The sequence below is a fragment of the Pholcus phalangioides genome, unplaced genomic scaffold, assembly GCF_987345545.1.
Source record: "Pholcus phalangioides strain wild (caught in Gottingen) unplaced genomic scaffold, Ppha-v1.0 ptg000013l_1, whole genome shotgun sequence".
NCBI classification, from domain to species: domain Eukaryota; kingdom Metazoa; phylum Arthropoda; class Arachnida; order Araneae; family Pholcidae; genus Pholcus; species Pholcus phalangioides.
Window position 1 is genome coordinate 8946562 of NW_028301606.1, and position 21382 is coordinate 8967943.

Sequence of the window (21382 nt, forward strand, 5' to 3'; positions counted from 1 at the left end):
GGATTCCTGTTTAACCCTAAGGCCTTCCTAGTCCCGTCTGGATTTCCCAATATCAGCCCCTTGAAGCTGGGAATGGGGGTAAAGGTCTGGTCTGGTGTTTAACAAGGATTCTATTTTTCCCGATAGGAGGCACATTCTCTTTTATTTCACCTGCACAGAACTGACATTTCCTTGCGCACAGAATTTCGATATCTGTGCGGAATGACAAATTAAAGTGCTACCTTATATAACATGAGAGATTTTTGTCTGCGCAGTGAAAAACTCTGCGAGCATAATGCTAGATTAATACGATTTTATTTTACATCGAACGGTGCATATAAGCGTTAATGTTAGCACAGGCATTCCGATGAAGAAGAACGGGACATGTTCAGTACAACGAGTTTTCTTCCTTTAGTACGCAACGACCTGCATCGCAAGTTGTACGAGGCATGCAACAGTGCTTCAAGTCGGGACAGCATACAGCGTTTTCCATCGGGCAGCAACCGTAACCAAATCTCATTGGACAGCAAGTGGAATCTAGGAAAATGGAATTATTAATTAGATGTGAATGATAGAATATAACGTTATATGCATAATGGAATTTGTACGTGTCATGTGTACAGGTGTCCCAAAACTGCCGGGAGATATTTGAAAAAAGAAATAAACAACGGAAAAAGCTATAGAAATGCACCGTTTGTCACACAGTAAAGCTAGGCAGAATTCCAAAATTAAATAAATTTTTACACCAGATGGCGCTGCAGTCGCTGAAAAATTGAATTGCGACAGACAGATGACAGCACCAGTGTAACACGAAACGAGCGTAACTCTGACGACACAAATAAGTTTGACCCCACGCACAACACGTTTCGGCATGTACCGATTCGTTAGAAAATCCCCAGAGGAATGTTTACGAAGTGCATATGCGGTTGAGTATAGTCTGGTAAAAACTAAATACGGTTGTAGTGACCTTATGTTCTTTGAATAGTGAGCACTCATCATGACAAACATAAACAGAAATTTGTTAATAAAAAAATTAAAATAAGAACGTAAATATGCGACGACGATCCTACTCGATCGCTTTTCCCACACATTTATCCCTCTCTGTTTATTTTCGAATGTCCAATTTTGTTTTTGCAATCTTCCGTCTCCTGAGGCTTTTCTTCTTTTTGCGCTCTCGAGCCTTATACCATATTGTTATGTCAAGGTTCTCAACTGAGAGACGCGCTACAGAACACTACAACGGTATTTTCAGAATATTCATAATTTGCAGCAGCAACATGTCGGGACGAAACTCGCAGAAACCCGTGCAACGTCTCAGCCGGAATTTAGACAGAAACCTGATTCCATTGAAAAAAGTTTGTTAACAGAGGGCACTGTAGTCTGTAGAAATGAAAAAATATGGTTTCATGGATTTTGTTTTTTTGCTGTTTGTTTGTATTTATTATTGTTTTTCCAGACTTCTGTTGCAATTTTTAAAAATTCAATTCAGGTCATCCCGGATGCATTGCAATGTGTGACAATACAACAATTCAATCATTACTAGGGCTAGGATTTTCATGCTCGAAAACTTCTAAAAAATGTTCTGTAAAAAATGGATTTATTCTGTTTTTAAAAAAATGTAAATAAAACGAAAAATATGCCCTAAAATATTTTTAATTTTCATCTTGAATAACATTGGTTTCTAACAAACAAAAGATAATGAGAAATTTTGATCCAGTCTAAATTATTTTGAACCCTTACTTATTGTATGAACAAAAAAAATAATTTCGTTTTATCAACTAATCTCATCTCGAGCCAATGTTCCCCCAAAATGGTGAATGAATTTTCCTTTTCCGTAAGTTCCCCCCCCCCACCCAAAAAATTAATGTGCTGCCATCTATAGATAAAAATACCTAACCAAGTACTGTATTTAGCTTTAGAAAAACATCGCACAAAATTGAAATAAATAAATAAATAATTCTTTTTATTTGATAAATACTCTCAAGATTTCCCGCAAACGCTAAAAAATTCCCCCCATTTACCAATTTTACCCATGAATTACCATCAACGACACCGATTCAGGTGATAATCTATTTACAGCCCCACACAACAATGTCGTGAATGGCTAGTACTTTTATGCTCTAAAAATTGAATGTCATTGTTGATTGGTTGAAAAACATGAATTTCAGCAGTGATGGTAGTGGTCGGCTGAAGTGGGTTTTCTGTGGTTCCCAACTTCAAGGCACAAATGTGAAGCGATCTCCCCGTTAAAAAGTCTCGCCACAGACAGCAGCAGACCTACAAACAGCACAAATGTAATTCAATCATAACATATCACTCACTTCCCTTCTGAAACATAGATAGCACCACTGAAAATTCAAACACAACGCTACATATGCACTCAGACTGTTAGGTACACACGCAGTTCCTCCGGCACAACTCATTAGGTAGTAAATTGCCCATAGATGACAATAGACCTGAGTTGTGCTCGGTTTGAAAGAGAGAAAGAGAAAAAGAGCAGTGATGGTAACCTCTTCCAGCAAAATTTCCCTTTTGATTAAATTTTTTCCACGCATTCCGAAAAATGTGTTGCCATCTAGCGGGGAAACTACGTAATCAAGTATTTTACAATAAAAAAGTATTGCGCTGCATTAATTTCTTTATTTTTTTCAAAAAATTCTTTTGCTTGATGAACTCCCAAAATTTCCCACAAATGCTAATAAATTTCCCACTTGGACAAATTTTGGCCAATTTTTCCCACGAATATCAGCCACCTCGTTAGGCATTTTGCCTGTTGTGGCGTTGTATTTGTAATATGGGAAATTTCCCACGAGTTACCATCACTGAATTTCAGGATTTTTTACCAATCAGTAACGATGTTCCGTTTTTAGTGCATGAAAATCCTAGCCCTAGGAGCTCCCGTCAAACACCGAAACCGAAAAAACAAGTCTTTAGCTCGAATGGAATAGCGAGGAAAAAATTTACTTTCTATCGAAAATTATGAAATATGCAAAACATGCCTTAAAATTTTGAAAATATGCTCTATCACGTAAATATAGCGAAATATGAAAAAAAAAAAAAAAAATGCAAAGACATAAATATCCGAGTCGTAATCATTCCACTTCACAACACTCATAGTTAGAAAAACTGACGGCCAATGGCAGCACTACATAAAACAAGCATTACACAGAACTAAACTTTACGTTAGGTTCTCATCCCATACAAGCACAGCTCCCAGCATGGCTTAATTGAGATAGAGTGGCGGGCCATGATTCCATTAGGAAGGGAAGGAGGAGGTCATGCGGCAGAGAAAGTCAGAAATTTTGTTCTGCCTTTCTTTCAAACCAAGTACTGCTCCGGTGTATAGCCATGGGCACTTTACTACCGAAACGAGTTGTGCCGGAAATATGCATGTGTACTTAACAGTCCGAGTGCAGTGCGTTTCCAATGTTGTAGGTAAATTTTACTGCTGCCATCTATTTTCCAAACTGTGAGTGAATTATAATTTTAGTGTTGCCATCTATTTCTCAAAACTACGAGTGAAGTGTAATGATCGTATCATCGTAGGTGTGTTGCTTTCTCTGACGAAACTTTTTGACGAAGGGGAGATTGTCTAGCACATTCAGGCCTCGGAGTAATGAACCGCGGAAAACTAATTTCAGCCGCCCACCACTGTGTCAGGGAGCTCGCGATCCGAGTTCATCGCTATGTGACCACGCCACGGATTTTGCTCTGAGGCTACACCATGTTGTTGCTGCTGCAAATTATGGATATTTTGGAAACATCGTATTCTAGTTTCTTCTGCAGCGGTACCTATTGCAAAAAAAAGAAAATTATAACTAACTTAGAAATTCTGTCTTAGGAGTCATTCAAGTATTACGTCAGCATCGGGGTAGGGGGTGTTTCGGATTTGCTGACTTTTGATGACAAGGGGGAGAGGGGGGTTTGAAGGTTGCTTACGTCATCAATCACCTTTTTTGAAGATATGAAATATTTTAAGCTGCTGACGAAATTTTGCTGACGGGGGGGTCAGTGTTTTGCTAAAAAAAGGGGGGGGGGTCAAAAATGGCTAAAAATCTGCTTACGTAATACTTGAATGGCCCTATACTGAAAATTCATTGTTTTTCCCCATATCACAATGAATTACACGGAAAATCAACCAAATTCAAAATCACAAATATAAACTTCAAAAGTTTCCCTATTAATTTTTCAATGTATTTTTCAATTTCTTTCCAGAAACATAAAAAAATTTTCTTTATCAGCCACCTCGTTGGGCATTTTGCCTGTTGTGGCGTTGTATTTGTATTTGTATTTGTATAATTAATTATTAATTTGCCATTAATTGTAAATTTATTATTACTTATTCTAATAACAACAATCTATATGGTAAAATATTAAGTTTACGATATTGAAAGTTCTTTTTTTTTGCGTGCTAAATTTCCTAAACATGCGAAGTAATTAACAAAACGTCAATGCTGGTGGACTCACTATCAACGCATTCCAGTCCACCGGGGCAAATAGTACCGGAGGAACCAATCACGTACAGAAATAAGACAGTCGTACCAATCAGAATCAAGCGTATCGTCATCTGAAATCAAAATCAGTGAATTAAAGACTTCATGATTGTACCATGATTCAATAAAGATTGCGTAATAATCCCGAAATTCTAAAATTTTCTGCCGCGTGTGGGTGTGTACAGCACCTCCTAGAGATAGAAGGCCTCTGCACTGTTTGCCATAAACGTCATTCAGACTATACCTAGCAAGTTTGTCACATTTCGAAACACAGCATCCTATTCTGTTTCTTCTTATTTTGGCGTAGAATCTTCCTTATTGGCTCACAAATACCGCATAGTGATTGGATCAGGGGCATAGAAATCGCCAATTATGATCGCGATCATTTCTTTTTCTCACAACGATGATACTGGCGCGAGCAGGGAATTTTTTTTTTCCCCCTGAATATTCTGAGGGATAATGAACGTCACAAGCAGACTGCGGAGGCCTTCTATCTCTAGGAGGTGCTGGTGTGTAGCAGCTCCGCCCACGTTCCAAAATCTGTATACTGCGTAACCTTCCGTAACGGACACTTTTCCGATTCCCGGTCCCGTGGAATAGGGGGTTTAATATATTCCAACTGCCCGTGAGCGGACAGTAAAATCGGGTTAAACAAATAAAATTTAGTTAAAAAAAATAATTATTTAGTTAACTAATATAGTCCAGGATGGTGAATTCGAATGGTAACGCTAGTTTTGGCTGTTGATAACGTGTGAAGAAAGCAACATATTACAAGACTGATAATGTTGTTATGGATGTTTTCATCTTCAAATTTATTTTAATTTAGTTCAATAATTTTTATTGCAAAATATCATGTAGTGCACGTATCTTATGTACGGGTAAAAATAATTAATTGGTTGAAGGCATGGCCCCCGCAAGGGGTGGGCTGACAAGGCTCCAGCCATGGGGCCCAGGAGGATTTTAATAATTTTTTTGTTTTTTCACGCTATAAATTCATCATAAAGGAGGCCCCGTGGAAGTCTGGTCGGGGGGGGGGGGCCCGTAAAAGATCCTAGCCTAGGGGCCCTGCTTCAGGATTTGGGGGCCATGGTTGAAGGAAAAGAGAAGAAAGGTTACAGAATTTTTTCCTTATTTTTCAGAATTTTCAACTTTATTTGGTAATTAAGCATAATAGTTGGCAAAAGTGAAGAATGTAATCAAATTTAATCAAACATTCTCTATCAAGACGGTTGGTGATTATGCATAATCACCGGTGTATCACTTTGACAGAAATGAAAATGTATGGGGAACAACAATTGTGTGTGCGACCGAAACCAAACGTCGTATAAATGTGAAAGTCGTATAAACGATGTTCGACTGTATATCGTACCTTCCTATTAGCGGATAAAATTTTTGGTGTGCTATGGGCGTCCGTTATCTAGTGGTTCTACTATAGTATGTCTAGCGTGACCATATCACCCCTGTTTCGCGGACATTCGCGTGTTTCCCCGTAGTTGTACCGCCTCCTCCTAACCAGGACATGGCCAAGAAACGATTTTTTTGTTCCGTTTCTTTTGGTATTTTTTCAATGAAGTTTATTCAAACTTTTTATTGTCTACTAGCTGATACCCGGCGACGTAGCCCGCCCGGTAGAAAATTTACATATATATAGCTTATATTAATTATTTCTTAATCAAAATATTTCTGCATTAAGTAAGAAAAAATTACTTTCATTTTTAAATATTTTAATTAAAAACTTCAGGCAAGCGCTTTTGGATACACAATATTTTTGTTTGTCCATCTGGTGTGTAGAACTGTCTGCGATGTGTGTCTGTGACAGTGTCAACCGATTTATAAGATGTGGAGTCTCCCGGAATAAGTTTCAGGATTTTTTTCGTTGATCTTGTTCACACTGTCATTTTTCGATGCCAGAATCGCTCTCAGAAAGCCACTCACGGTTTTGGTCATTTTGTTGAATGTTTGGGAAGACTTTGTCTGCAAGTTCTTGAACTGAGTTTAACAACTGGCAAAATCCATTTGGGAACGTAATCGGTCCAGTGCTTGGGTCTACTGGTTGGTCAACTGATGTGAAAATGATAGCAGTGCTGAGTCATTTTGCAGTTGAACTCGCATGTTGGTGGATAATGATAATTTTTTAGCTTCGTGCCATAGTGTTGATGATTTGAGGCAAGCATTGAGTTCATCAGTTGGTGTTGAACATTTTTATTCCCAGTTTTGTCAGCGTAGTTGTTGTTCTCTGTTGTTAGCGACGTCATACGTCCAGCTTGTGCAGCGAATATCATTCAAACGCCTTTTACGCAATTTTTAAATTGAAACTATACCTATACGATGGGTGGTTGATGAGATAAAGGCCGCATTATCACTTACAGGACACCCTGTATATAGGCTAGCAGAAATACCCGGCGCTTCCCGGGTTTTCTGCAATTAATGGGAGGATTTGAAAAGTGACAACCCGTTATAAAGGAATAAACTGTTACACACTGAGCTAGTGCTGTTATAATAACAGAATTAAAGGTGTGACAAACCATTGTAAAGGGATATATTCACGTCTGAAACGCATTGTTGGAAACCACGGTAACCAAAGTAAACGTTCCGAAAGTAATTGTTGAGTCCCCAAAACCATTGTTGCCCGGCAGTTTTTTGCCCATTTCGGGCATTTGCCCAGCTCTGACGAAGTTTTAAAGTAAGCCTACGGTTCAATCCCGGACCTGTTTGGTATATATGCAAAATCTGGCGACGATCGGTCCAAAACTGTAGATTTGTATAAAGAGCATACATACATACATACATACTTTCACATTTATAATATAAGATTCAAATTAAGGGATAAATTATTTCCCTAAATTATATTACATGTGGAATCTCTCGATAACGGACACCGATTAGACCAAAAACTTTGTCCGTTATCGAGAAGGTTAATGAACAGTAAAATACATTGACGCAGGTCAAGAAATTAAAAAAAAAAGAAGTGTCCGTTAGCAGGAAGTGTAGTTATGGGTTATGTGTCCATCAAATGCTTCATTTTCCGTGATGGGAAATGTTCTTGGTGATTTTCACAATATTTTGCATCTTTGCTCACTTTTGGCGATAATTGGTGATTTCCTCTATGATGATAATTCATACATGTATTGTATCGTTATATCAGGGTACGATCGTAAAATTTGCTATCTTATTATTATAATATTATTTTTTTCATATTTATCAAATTCACCAATTACACTAGGGCAAAATGATGCATAATCACAGATAAAAGCGATAAATCCAAAGTATTTATTACATTTATTAACGATACTTGGTTATTATGTATAAGAGGCCGTTCAAGTATTGCGTCAGCAAATTTTTAGTTATTTTTGGACCCCCCAACTTCCGATTGTCATCAAAAGTCAGCAAATCGGGAACCCCTCCCCCATCGATGCTGACGTAGTACTTCAATGACACGCCTTACACCTAATCGCCGGTAAAGGTGATTAATTTAGGGAAATTTATCCCCTTTACCAACGACGCTTGGGTATTATGTATGTTCGCCGGTTAAAGTGATAAATTTATTAAACTTATCAAGATGATTGGTAAGTGTTCATAGTCACATTTTACCGTAACATATGTAATATATATATACTAATATACTACTACTACAACTACTACTAAACCGCTCATGAACCTCGTCCACATTCCTCTGCGGAATCTAACGAATTGGTACATCCTGGAATGTGCATGTACTTGTACGTAATGTGAAGTTTGTTATGTGTAGAGCTGCCATCTGCCAGCAAATTTTCAGACTGCGTGAAGTGTAATGATTGAAGATTTGTACCTTTGTTGGCCTGTCGCTCTCTGTAGCGAGACTTCTTAACGGGGAGATCGGCTCGTGTAACATGCCTACAACGTTACAAATATTCAATCATTACACTTGACTCACAATTAAGTATAGATGGCAGCACTGAAATATCAAACACAACACTAGCTATACACTCAAACTGTTAGGTGCACTCACTTTGTTCCAGACTCTGCCACGAAGCTGGGCTGGAAGAGATCTCGGCGACGGGATAAGTCCGGTGGCAGAGCCCCTGGCGTTCATTCATTCGGCTCGTGTAACATATATCAAGCAAAAGATCAATCGCCCCACTCCTGAGGGCATACGCTGATCGTGTAACATACTGTATATGTTCACTGTATACAGTGAAACCTTACAGAACGGATATTTTTGAAACCCGTGGAAAAGAAGGCGCTTTAACGTATTTCGTATGTATTAACGGAAAATTTCCGCCAGCGGGATTACCGTTCGGTCCCATGGGTGTCCGTTACAGAGAGGTTCCATTGTTCCAGCGTATTCAGTGCTTTCCTAACAAGAATTATTTGTAACAAAAACGAACAACAGTACATACGAAGCAACAGGAACAGAATTCAAAGTTACAATTTGTTTTTTTAGAGATATTTATGAAAAGAAAGAATCAAGCTCAATTTTTCCCGCTCTTGTGTCCACCATTATCCGGTCAACATTTTCCAGTTTCCTCGATTCGATTCCACGAAATTATCCGGGACCAAAATGGATGACACCAATTACCGCCCAGCTTTGCATCGTTGGTTCAAAAACCAGGAATTCAATTACACCCCCGACGCGATTATGTTCATGGACTACCTCTGCAGGGACGTGAACGAGCAACTGGTGAGTATGACCATAGACGCGTGCCGCAAGGATGCCGGGATAGGCCAGTTCATTACTCCTCACCACGCTGGCGTGGCCGTCCGGAAACTGATGCCCGAGGACCTGAAACATCTAGCTGTCCAGGAAGGGATGAGTTCGGCGTTGAAGGACAACATGGAAGCGGTGGCCAGGGCGTCTTTCAGCAGTCACCCGCAACCCACCGATCAAGAGTTCTGCGATTTCCCGATCGTTCTGCAGCATTTCCGCTACATAACCGAGGTAAGCACCTCGTTCTTCTCGTGGATGGATTTCCCGGCGAGGAGCCTGGCGTGCGAGATGCTGCTGGCGATCGAGGACAAACTGATAACCGGGGTCGCCGCCAAGGGCAAGAAAAAAGTGCAGTGGGAGGACATGCGCGACGTCGTGTTCGAAACGCTCGGGGAGAGCATGGCCAAACGCGCCGACCAGAACGCGACGGCCAGCGTCCAGCATTACTCTGCCCTGTGCGAGCAACCCGTCGTGGGGCTGGGGTCGGTGAAGCAACGCGCGGAGGCGCCGGGGCAGCAGCAGCAACGCGCCGAGGCGACGGGTGGTCAGGTAAAACCACGCGCCTCCAACAAGAGAAAGAGATCGTAATTCGAATCGGGAAACTTCCAGATTCCAGACACGTGATCTGTCGGGTCATTCGGATAAGCCGCAAGTTTCTCAGGATATCAGCCGTGTACTACTCAAATACAATCTGTATCATATGTAATTATGCATGTTGAACATTCCGCATCCCCGAACATTCAGACACAAAAAAAAGTAGAATAAATATTGCAGTTTCACATCCTATTTTGAAAATATTCTTTTTACTGAGATTATCCTTCATTTTATCGATCTCATGATAAGTTGAAACCAAATCGTTGATTGATTTTTTTCCCGACGCGAAAGCCTATTTTCTGCACTTTGAGATTGACTATCTGTAGAAATCATTGATCGATGGCCTCTAGCGCAGCGTTTCTCAATCTTTCTACGCCCAAGGACCGGTGAAATGTCTGAAACAGAGTTAGACGGACCACTAATCTACAGCATGAGCAGTGTGACCCATGTCCCGTATTTTACGGGATATTCTTGTATTTTCAAGTATATCCTGGCTGCGAGATTAGTCGGAGAAAACTTGATCTTAAAACGGTTGCCTAAAATAATTTTTTTTTCTTCTTTTCAGTTGATTTTGTGAAAGATAGATGGGGAATACTCAAACTGATACTTTGCAAATACAGTAATACCTCGGCTAACGCAGATAATTAGTTCTGGAATCACGTTCGTCAGCCGAGGTAATCATTGTGCAGTGAAGCTATCTAAGACGGACACTGTGTAAGACGGAATCAAAAAATACTCCCTTCATTGATTAATGCTCACTTTTTATATGCACCTTTGTAAAAAAGGAAACCTGTTTAAAATGAAGTATTATCTGTCTTTTGACGTTCCGTTTCTTACAGGTTTCATTGCATAATACAATCGAAGAAAAGGTGTGATACAGAGAATCAGGGTTCTAATCCACAATTATCAACAAAATAGTGATTGAGAGCACATAGTCAAGCACTTGACCACCCCTAAACCATGTACAATCATACCACGTAGTAAAAGCAAGCCTGTCAGAGAATAGAGAAATATAATAAATAAAATAAACTACAATATATATATATATATATGCCTTCGCCATCTATATGTCATTGAAAAAAAAAGAATATCACGTATCTGTCAGTATCACGATAGTAATTGATATACTTGATGGCCTCATATTATAGATTGATACAATTTTGCATCGAAATTATTAGACGGAAAAGTGCAAAAATGCAAACAATTTTAAAGAAAATCATTGTTTCAAGTTGTTTTCTCTTCAAAGAAAAATGGGATAAAATAAGTATTTGAATGACAATTAAGGACTAAAATTAATAGCATTAATGATTTGCAAAACATAGGACAAGATCGTCTCGGACATTCTTATGTTATACTGGACGATATGGTCCAGATATTGTACTATTGTAACGAATCTATTTTTCCAGTATGGACATTTTTACTGACTCTCTGTAGTCTTATATCACATGATGTGTTTTGTTTGTTTATACGTTGTTAAAAGAAGGTGAGAAGAGAAAATCTATCTTCCAAGAGAAGAGAGCGAGAGTTGGAATGTGGTTTCTCCGTCCTGGAAGGTTGTCTGTTTTGAGTGTGCTTCGAAATAAAGGCTCATTCGTTAAGTTCCGTAGTTTCGTGCTTTAATTGGAAACCCCACCAATATCAAGTGTCTAGGAATATTCCGCCACCTCACGGAAAAGAGACGCATCTCCGAAACGACGTCCCCTTATAAAACTGGCACCCCGTATAAACAAACAAAGCATATTATATGGTATAAGACCACAGAGAGTTAGTAAAAAATGTCCATACTGGAAAAATAGATACGTTACACTATGTCGTTGTGCTACCGGGGATGTTGAATCATTGAACTTACGCTTAAGTGAATGACAATCAGCATGAAATAAACAATGATAAAAAAAAAACCATAAGCAAATATAGAGTCTAATGGACTCACCCTCGTTTCTTGTAATTAGTCCCGCTATAAATGGTTCTAAAAACTTCGCAACATCAGAAAAACCTCAAAAGTGTTACATCAAGGAAATGTCAGTGCATAAGAGAAAAAATAATAATAAACTGATGTACACAGCGTTTCACTATTTTCTGTTTTTGTATTTCATCTAGATAAGAATGTTTTCCTTCCAGATATCCAATAGAAATGTTTGAATCTTGGGATTTCTGATACTGATATCACGGAAGAATCTGCAAAATGATTTTTCGCTTCTAACGATGCTGATATCGCGAAATTTTTCGAATCAAGATATTTGTCGTCGCTCAAGACCTGATTCTTTTTTCTGTGTATACAGGGTGCACACGATCAGAGACGGATTAAGTTCGGTTGAGGCCACAGGCGTAGAAGAGAATATATTTTGGGCCTCCTTAAATTAGAAAAAGTGTCAATTTGGGGTTTTGCGGGAGAGCTTCAGAAGTCGGGGTCCTTTGCACGACCACCGTTGAATCCGCCTATGCATATGTTACGTAAATGAGTAAATGTGATAAATCGTTTATATTATGCTTAATCACTGACCATTTTGGTAAAATTCCCTAAGTTTATCACTTCTACTATCGGTTATGCCTAACACCCAAGCAGCGTTGGTAAATTTCACCTCACTAAACGAATTCCGATTTAACAAATTATACGAGCACACCCCCGATGTAGCAAACCTCTGATAACCCAATTTTACTTGTGTACCCAGATATTTTCAGGTACAAGTTCACTAAGAGTACATTTCAGAGTAAACATGTTCAGATCACTCAAGTATGCCCGTGGCGCATTCCCAGATCACTTGAGAAAGCTGCAGCATAGTTCCAGTACACTTAAGCGGTCCGCGACACATTTAAAGATCACTCGAGTGACATGCGGCACAGTTTTAGAGCACTTAAGCGACCCGCATTGCAGCTCTAAATCACTCAAGTTACCCGTGGCACATTCCCAGATTACTTAAGTGATCCGCTTCAGAATTACGAATAATTTTAGTGATTCACGGCACAGTTCCAGAGCAGTTAAGTGGCCCGCGACACATTTCTAGAACACCTGAGCAGCCTGGACACATTTACATTAGCAGATCACTTGAAGGATCGGCGAAACATTTAGAGATCACTAAAGTGTCTCTGTAGAGGATTTATTAATAGGGAGAATGTGTTATAGTTCAGGTGACCACACAAATTAGGGAAAAGTTTCTCTCGTGTTTGGCTTACCGAGTAAGATGCCATGGAGACTATTTCATGTTTTCATAAAGGGGGGTTGATGACGTAAGCATCAATCACCCCCCCCCCCCGATGCTGACGTAATACTTGAATGACCCCTTTCCTAGAAACACATAACGTCAAAATAAGTCAATATATTAGTAATATCTATAATTTATACGAAGCCCGAATTTCCCGAGACATTCCCGTATTTCCACGTAAATTTAACGATCCCGACTTTTTTGTAAAAATGTCCCGTTTTTTCTTGTATTTTCACAACGAGGCCCACATACACGTGAATTAATATTCTTCACTGAAATCAAGGGTTAAAACTACTTTTTTAACATTGAAATTATGATGGGGGGTAACCACGAGCAGGGCTAACTAGGGGAAGGGAGAACAAAGAGAGCAACTGTCCCGGGAGGAAAATTTTAGGTACTAGGAACAAAAATAATCGAATTTCACAGTGGTGAGGGGCGGCAAAATCATTAGCATAAATCTGACTATTTACCTCACATATTTGCCATGTGGGGCGGGGACGTTTCCTTCGTAGAATTTATTCAAACACACTGCGTTCTGCAGTAGTACTTCATTTCTTACCATTTGGCAATTTTTTGGGTATATCGGTCATAATTGTCAATTTTGCTCATTCTTGGCATCATTTCTGGCGTCAGTTAGCGATTTCCATATGTTAAGGATTTCGAATTCCCGTATTTTCTGAAGGAATTATGTTCAGTCTATTATTACCCTCTATATATATATATATCTGGAGGGAAAATACATATATTTTTTTCTACAAAAATGAAATTAGTAGGGATGGTGACTTTTGACTTTCTATTTTTTAAAAAATGATTTTGCATATTCCTCTATTTTTGCGCGATGAGGCACTTTTCATGTTTTCAATCGTACGAAGGCAAATTTAAACATTTTTTGAGCATTATTTTGCTTATTTCAACATTTTTAATGAAAACAGTTTTCTTTTCCCTTGCCACCTCATCAGGGCCGGACTTAGGCGGGTGCGAAGGGTGCGGCCGCACCGGGCCGCTAAATTTTTGGGGTAAATTTTTCCGCAAAAAATGGAAAAAGATGCTTTGATTACATTTTGACTTCAACTTCCTAATAAAGCAATAGCTTAAAATGCAGTCCAAGATAGAGAACCTCTAAGGTTGAGGGCCTGGGTAGATAATCGGTTTTCCATCCCTGATAGAACTAAAAATTTAAGCACATGAACTGAGTGCGCACTCACAATTTTTTCACTGGACGGCGGACATTCTGCCCATATTTATTACCGGATGACTTTTTTTATCACCATAAATTAGTAGTGGTTTTAGCAGTCGTTTTCAGGCGCCCATATGAACCTGGTGGACACCCTCGGGTATTGGGAAACCACTGTTCAGAGGGGCCGCAAATCTCTTTTTTGCACCGGGCCGCGATTCACTTAAGCCCGTCCTTGCACCTCATGTTACTACCGAAAGATTTAAACATGATTGAGAAGTAAAGGGAGGGGGGGGGGGTTTTGTTCAGCATATCTGCATATTCATCATAGTGACACATTTTACCGATTGCTGTACCCCACTTTTTTCAAACTGGACATAAAGTGTCCAGGAATATTATCATGGCTGTTAGTCGATATTCTTATCTTCAGCACTTGTGCAAGTTGCTCAAAGCCTCCCTGCAGAGAACAGGCAGATCTTCAACACGACACAAAAATTCAGACAACTTCCATGTTTAATTCGAAAAGCGGAAGAAAGGTGGCGGCACAGCCGTAGTACGAAAAACGCGTAACTCTGACATCATAAATACGTTAGGGCCACACATACACTTGTAACACACGCTTCAGCTCGTGGTCAGTTCGTTAGAAATTCACTAGAGAAATGTTTATGAGATGGATGTGCGGTTAAGAAGTAGTATATTCCTTAAGGTTATCTAGTGATTCCTCAACCCCCCCCCCTCCCCCATCTATCACCTTCCACCTCTCTCAATGATAGCATGGCTGTAAATTGATTCATTTTCTGTTTGATTCTGGGTTTTAGCTCACAGATAACAAGGTCTCTATATTTTCACATATCTTTCCTCATTATTGTTATTATCGGTCAAGGCCATAGCCGGCGGGGAAGGTGGGGGGGGGGGGCTCTGGGTCACTCCCGTGGTATTTACCGATTCTGTGTTATATATATGCAGTAGTTAGTAAACTGAAGGACTTTGGTCAAACCAATAAATTTTTTATAATAATACAATAATTACATTTTTTTAAAATTCATTCTTATATAATTTGGCTTAAATAGTGTTACCGAAAATAAAGGAAAATGTTAGGGTTTTTTTTTGTATTTTTTGCTTTCTAAGACATATTTTTAGACTTTTAAGACATATTTTAGATTTTGGAACATATTATAGATTTTTAGGGCACATTTTTAGATTTTTCTCGTTCTCGATGGGCGCTAGGTATCTCGATGTATAGATAGGCGCTCCCAAATCGGATCCTTATAGACAATGTCAGACAGGACTAAGTGTATTCATCCAACGAACGGAGTAAGACACTCACGGAAGGACAGATGACACAACGGTAACAAGTTTATTGTAACAATTAACAGTTAAACATGATTGCTTTAGAATTTAAGATATATATTACACAGCACCCCAGGGGCTGCGAGCAGACAGCATATAAATTTACATTGCGAATCGGTGGCAGTAGCGGAAGCAGTGAAAAAGCGAGTGAAGCAGCGTAACATAGCTCAGTCATTTTATACACAACGCACGACTCACAATCAGAGTACATGCAAATGGCAGGATCTCCATGCAGCAACCATGAATCTGTTGCGACGATTGTCAGCTGTGAATAATGCATTTTTTTCAGGTCATAAAAATCCTAGCTCTCGTGATAAGTATTTAGAAACCTTTCAAACGAATCGCGAATCATGGTAGAACACATCTGTCGTAATCCGGAGGCAAACAAATAGTATTTTGCGGGCAGCAGTGCTGCTTGTCGGGACAACAGACACCGTTTGTATGCCTGCAGCAACCGTAACCTTCACCCATCGGGCAGCAAGTATCGTAATAGTAGCAATGCAGGCTACTGTTTGCGCAGTCTTGGTACATGAACGCCAATTCATCGATCCTAGGAAAAACCCGAAGAGAATCAGCTGCTTCGTGCCCAATTCTGTACCTGGTCCATTCCGAGAATTCTCGGGATGCTCCCTTTTTCGTCAGAGACCTCTGCCAGAAGTGCATCTTACCGTAGGATGCCCGATTGGATGGTACGCAAAAGTTCAAGAAGCCGAAGATGGAAACGCAACGCGTTCCGGCCGCACAGCAACCTTCGTAGTTACAGCAGACGGCGGCGTCGCCGTATTCGCAGCATCCGTAACTGGTGGCTGATGTTGGGCAACACGTGGTTCCTGTTTAATAATATAAAACAGAAAATAAAATTTTTTCTTTAATACACAACACACACAAACCCATCAAATTAATAATCGTAAAAAAAAACAACCAATGAATTTTTGGGAAAAAATAAAATCATACACAGGGTGTTTCCATTCACCCTGGAATGACTCGCGAACCATTCCGTTCATACGAGCTTGCAATGCTTCCAATTAGGAAAAGTATCCAAAGAACGTGTGGACCTCAGATTTTGATCATTCATATTGCAAGAGTATATGCAGCATATTGGTGCCTCGTGTCTCCTTTTTTTTGGAAACATGCATATATATACGTATATGTTTCAAAAATTTGTAAATAGTTTAAAAATTCATAAATTTGTAAGAATTAGTATATTTGAAAGCGGTTTGAAAAAAGTTATTCTCACAAAGGGGGAGTTAGTCTTGGTACGGAAAAAATTTAGTTCAAATGATTGTCCATAGAGGACACTGCACAAAAGCTAATCATTGGAAACATGGAAATCAGAGTCCTATAAAATGCAGGGTGTACGATTAACCCACCTTATGTAAAAAACTCTATTATTTAACTTTTTACAAAAAATAAAAAAAATAAACAAAACATTTTGTAATAATATGAATGAAATATGAAAGGACAACTGTTTGGGAGAAAAAGTTTCATTAAACTAAACATATTAATTATATTGATTAATTTTTTGCTATTTATTACATTTTTTAAATATATTTCGTTTGTAACTTTTATAGCAGTCAATATAAAATTTAGGTACAAAAATTTGAGTTAAAGAAAAGTTCCACTTTTCGTGATATATTTAAAGTAAAAATGCATTTATTTATTTTTTTTTTCCACTAAATTTATAATTATAACGTATTGACAGGTAATACAAATTTTTGAGAATAATATATAACCATTTGTTATATATTTTTTGTTTTGAATATGTTTACATTGGATGAACGTAGGTGTCGAGGAGATATGATCGAAGTGCTCAAAATTTTCAATGGGATGGATAGGATGGACCATGAACTTTTAGTACACCGCCAATCGACTGCTTTTACAAGGGGACACCAGTATCGATTGGTGAGGGACAATGCAAGGTTATGGTGTCGCAGGGAATTTTTCTCTAATAGGGTTGTTAATAAATGGAATAGCTTACCCCCGGAGGTAGTAAATTGTAACACAATTGACACGTTTAAAAAGAAATACGATAAACATGTTGGGGTAAATCGAGAAGCTATCCATTCTTAGAATAAGACAACCATAAGTATTCTTTATGGGCATTGTATGATATTTTATCATGTGTATATATTGTTTATAATTTGTGTTAATTGCATTTTTAATTGGGTTGCTGTTTTTTTTTTGAAATATATGACATCCATATTTTTATGGGCATCTTTTTATCAGCCACCTCGTTGGGCATTTTGCCTGTTGTATTTGTATATTTGTATTTGTATTTGTATATTTGTATATTTGTATTTGTATATTTGTATTTGTATATTTGTATTTGTATATTTGTATTTGTATATTTGTATTTATATATTTGTATTTGTATATTTGTATTTGTATATTTGTATATATATATATAACCTTTCAGCCTAGATTTTATGTAATATAATTGTCAAATGTTCAAAAATACCATCAAATGAGTCTGATGGTATTGTAGGGAGTGTATTAATGTTTAGTAAAACTTAAGTGTGGAGTGACGAATTAAGTGAAGTGCCGTTAGTTTCAATGTTGAGAAAAAATCGTATAAATTTAAAGTAATATAACATTTATTAAAATATGAATTAAAATTACAATATTAATAAAATTTCTGGATTGCAAAAGAAAAAAATAGGAATTTTTAAGCTTTTTTAGAGCATCTATTACTTAAAATTTTGTCAAAATATACTGGTACACTCATGATTTATACTAGTAATTTTTGATTTAGACCAATCAGAGCAACTGTTAGAATAGTTAGCTTTTCTTTACAACAGAACTACCGCACATTAACTTTACATATGCATGTGTATGACAAAACCAATGCCGATTTGGAACCAGCGCCCCTCAAAATCACTGAATTATTTTTTCTGTATTTTGAGGGGCGCTGTATTTTTACTGTATTTGTTTATAGCGCACAGTTTCAATGTAGTTTGCATGCTGGCTATTCATTACTATTGAAAATTTAATTTTCACTTTATCTAAAAAACTGGACGTGATGGAATTTTTTAATTATTTTTCCTGTAATTAGCATCCAAAAAAAAAAAACGACAAGAAACACTAATTATTTTTATGAAAGTTCTTTTATCAGAGACCTGTGTGGTTATTTTATTTTAAAGTACATACACTTTTTCAATCCAAAAGTTCCTCTTCTCCTCCCTGTATTTACACGTTGTTTACAAAAAAAATACCCCGTTTTTTCCTTTAAATGAACATTTCTACATAATTTATATGAATCAAATTGCCAAGTTGAATCATTTTCAAAATGTGTGATTATACGTCTCGGAAATATATTTAACAGCGTTTATATCGACATCGTTGATTATTTTTTGTTGACACGTAATCGATATACTGTAATTTATATTTTTAAATGTAAAGAAAAAAACCACAGTCTTACTTCCAGGACACTGAGTGCCATCAGCGCAGTTGACGGAGCACGATCTGTCGAAGATGATGAGCATCACGATACATCCAAACAAGTACCGAACTTTACCAGGTTCCTATATATACATATAAACACATGGTAGATTTAAGGGTTGTAAAGGAGTGATTATTAACTATTACTAAGCTACACGTGAACTTCGTTCATATTCCTCAGTGGAATTTCTAACGAATTGGTACATGTTGGAATGTGCGTGTACGTGTTGTGAAGCTAATGTGAAGTTTGTTACTGTGTAATATACTTGTTATGCGTGTGTGCGCTTTATTAAACCAAACGCGTTCCCACGTTAATATTCTTGAGGAACTTTTATCATATATGGGACGCGCTGGACAGGAAAAAAAAATTACGTGAGGATGGATAGGCAGACCTGCATGGCGACATCACGGGTCCCCAAAAATCAGAAATTGTATCAATTTACACAAGCAACATGGTTCATATGCAAATATGGTTGGAAATATTGCATACAGAATAAGAAGATCAGGAAACAAAGTATATATATTGTGTGCGTGTGCTGCCGTCTGCTCATAAATTTTTCTAACTATGGGTGAAGTGCAATGATTGAATAATTGTATTGTTGTGGGCCTGTTACTGTCTGTGGCGAGACTTTTTAAAGGTGAGATATCAATTTGGCTCGCTGTGTCTGAAAGGATATTCTTCCTTTCCCTGCCCTAACCTATAGGCTATTTTGGCCCAAAAAAAATCATGAAATTTATAGAAAGTTGATTGTTTATATCAGTCTTTTATAGAAAGGTTTAAAATATCTAAAAATAACCTTAAATTTCAACATTTATTGTTTGTTATTTTCCAGCATAACGTGTTTACGGTAGTAATTTTCTGATATGGTAAGTTTCGGAACAAACAACCAATTGGGTAAGAAGTGATTTCTTCTGCTCATGTTTATTTATCATGTCATCAGAAATAAGTATTATATATGTATTAATCTCTATATCATTATAATTATTTACTTCACTTATGTTATTGAAAATAAATGAATGTTATTTATGTAAGCAATAAAAAACGCTCAAAGCAAGGAAAAACATTAAAGCGAAATGAAGGAAACGCAACATTACGGGAAGCGAAATACTTACCATCTTTACTGCGTTAACCGACAGCTCAGAGAAATGAGTAGATGATTAAATTGATGCTATTATGTTTCTTAGAACTTCTAAATTCGTTTTTACGATACATACGTAAAAACTAATCTTATTATTTATAATGCTCTCTATTTTGTTTTTTCCTTCCAAACTTTTGCACTTCTGATAAGAAGTTAAGCTCGAAAACGATTGGACAAGAAACAGCCAGTTAAAAAAAAGCTCCGTGAAGAATTTTCCGGCATAAAATATTATGGTGATTAAGCAAGGTGTGTGTTTTCTATTGTCAAAAAATTGATACGAAGAAATGTTTCGATTTCCATATTTCTCCTTTGTCTACAGAAAGGAGGACAGACTTAGGTTTACTAAAAATATATATAGGTAACCAAGGAAAAATATGAAATATCTATAATAAAAAAAAATGTATAAAATTAAATAAATGTAAATCGAGCGTGCCGTTTATTATATATAATATTTATTAAGCTCTAGGACGGACCAAATGGGTCCCTAAGAGCTGCATAGTGTATGTTCTGTCTTTTGTTCTGTTGTCTTTATTTTATTTTGTATATTTGTATTCATGTATTTATCTGTGCTGTTTTGAATTATTAAATAAAAAAATTGGAATATAACTTCAGTAGTCTTGCTTCATCTCGATCACATTGCATAATAGCCTACAAAATGTCTTGTTGAAAGATGTTCGCCGATGCGAAAGTATTTTGTATTTTTTTCAGGGGGGGAAGGTGGCGGCACAGGGTAATATAAAAAATTTAATAATAATAAAATAAATAAAATGACTAACAAAAGTACGGGTGCACAACCAATTTAATTCGTGGGCCAGAATGCGATATTTTTCAGTCGCGGGTTAGGAAATTGTCGACCCGCCAACCTCAGGAGAAGAAAAATCCTATTTTATCCATAAAAAAGTGGCCCATTTTCCAGTTTGTTCGCTTGTGTATATCTTTTGATATTTTGGCGCTACTAAAAGGATTTCGCTCACTGGGACACACGGTACCCTGATAACGTGAAAACATAAAAAAAAAATCATTAGATGCATGCTAAAGTGTTTAAAATCATCCGATACTCATAACTCAAAATTTAACATTCCAGTCACCTGAATGACTAATATTAATAGAACCTTACAGAATAATATCGGGCTGTTGAATAGTCTTTACTTGTTAACTAGGAGAAGACCCTTGGATTGCTCCATTATGAGGACGTGAAGGAATCGACTAGCAATAGAGTCTTAAAATCCAATCCAATCCGCACCCACTCGTGGTGCAGCCTGTAAGTAGCCATGTTTAACACGTGGTAAACGGGCGCGGATGGACTTCTCCCAACCCGCACTGACCAG

The 21382-nt window shown here is 37.7% G+C and overlaps 1 protein-coding gene and 1 long non-coding RNA gene across 2 annotated transcripts; both read right to left on the reverse strand.

Moving 5' to 3' along the window:
• Positions 1–275: 275 nt before the first annotated feature.
• On the reverse strand, positions 276–11823 carry LOC149078568 (uncharacterized). The gene is made up of 3 exons (XR_016193828.1): positions 11684–11823; positions 4447–4546; positions 276–516 (listed from the first exon to the last, which is right to left on the reverse strand). It is a non-coding gene; the product is annotated as an uncharacterized LOC149078568 (long non-coding RNA).
• A 3638-nt stretch (positions 11824–15461) lies between these two features.
• Positions 15462–20137, reverse strand: LOC149078569 (progranulin-like). Its single transcript, XM_089240497.1, has 3 exons — positions 20029–20137; positions 18896–18998; positions 15462–16307 (listed from the first exon to the last, which is right to left on the reverse strand). Exons 1-3 carry the CDS (start codon positions 20029–20031, stop codon positions 15826–15828), a joined length of 588 nt encoding a protein of 195 aa, XP_089096623.1. The 5' UTR covers positions 20032–20137; the 3' UTR covers positions 15462–15825.
• Positions 20138–21382: the final 1245 nt, after the last annotated feature.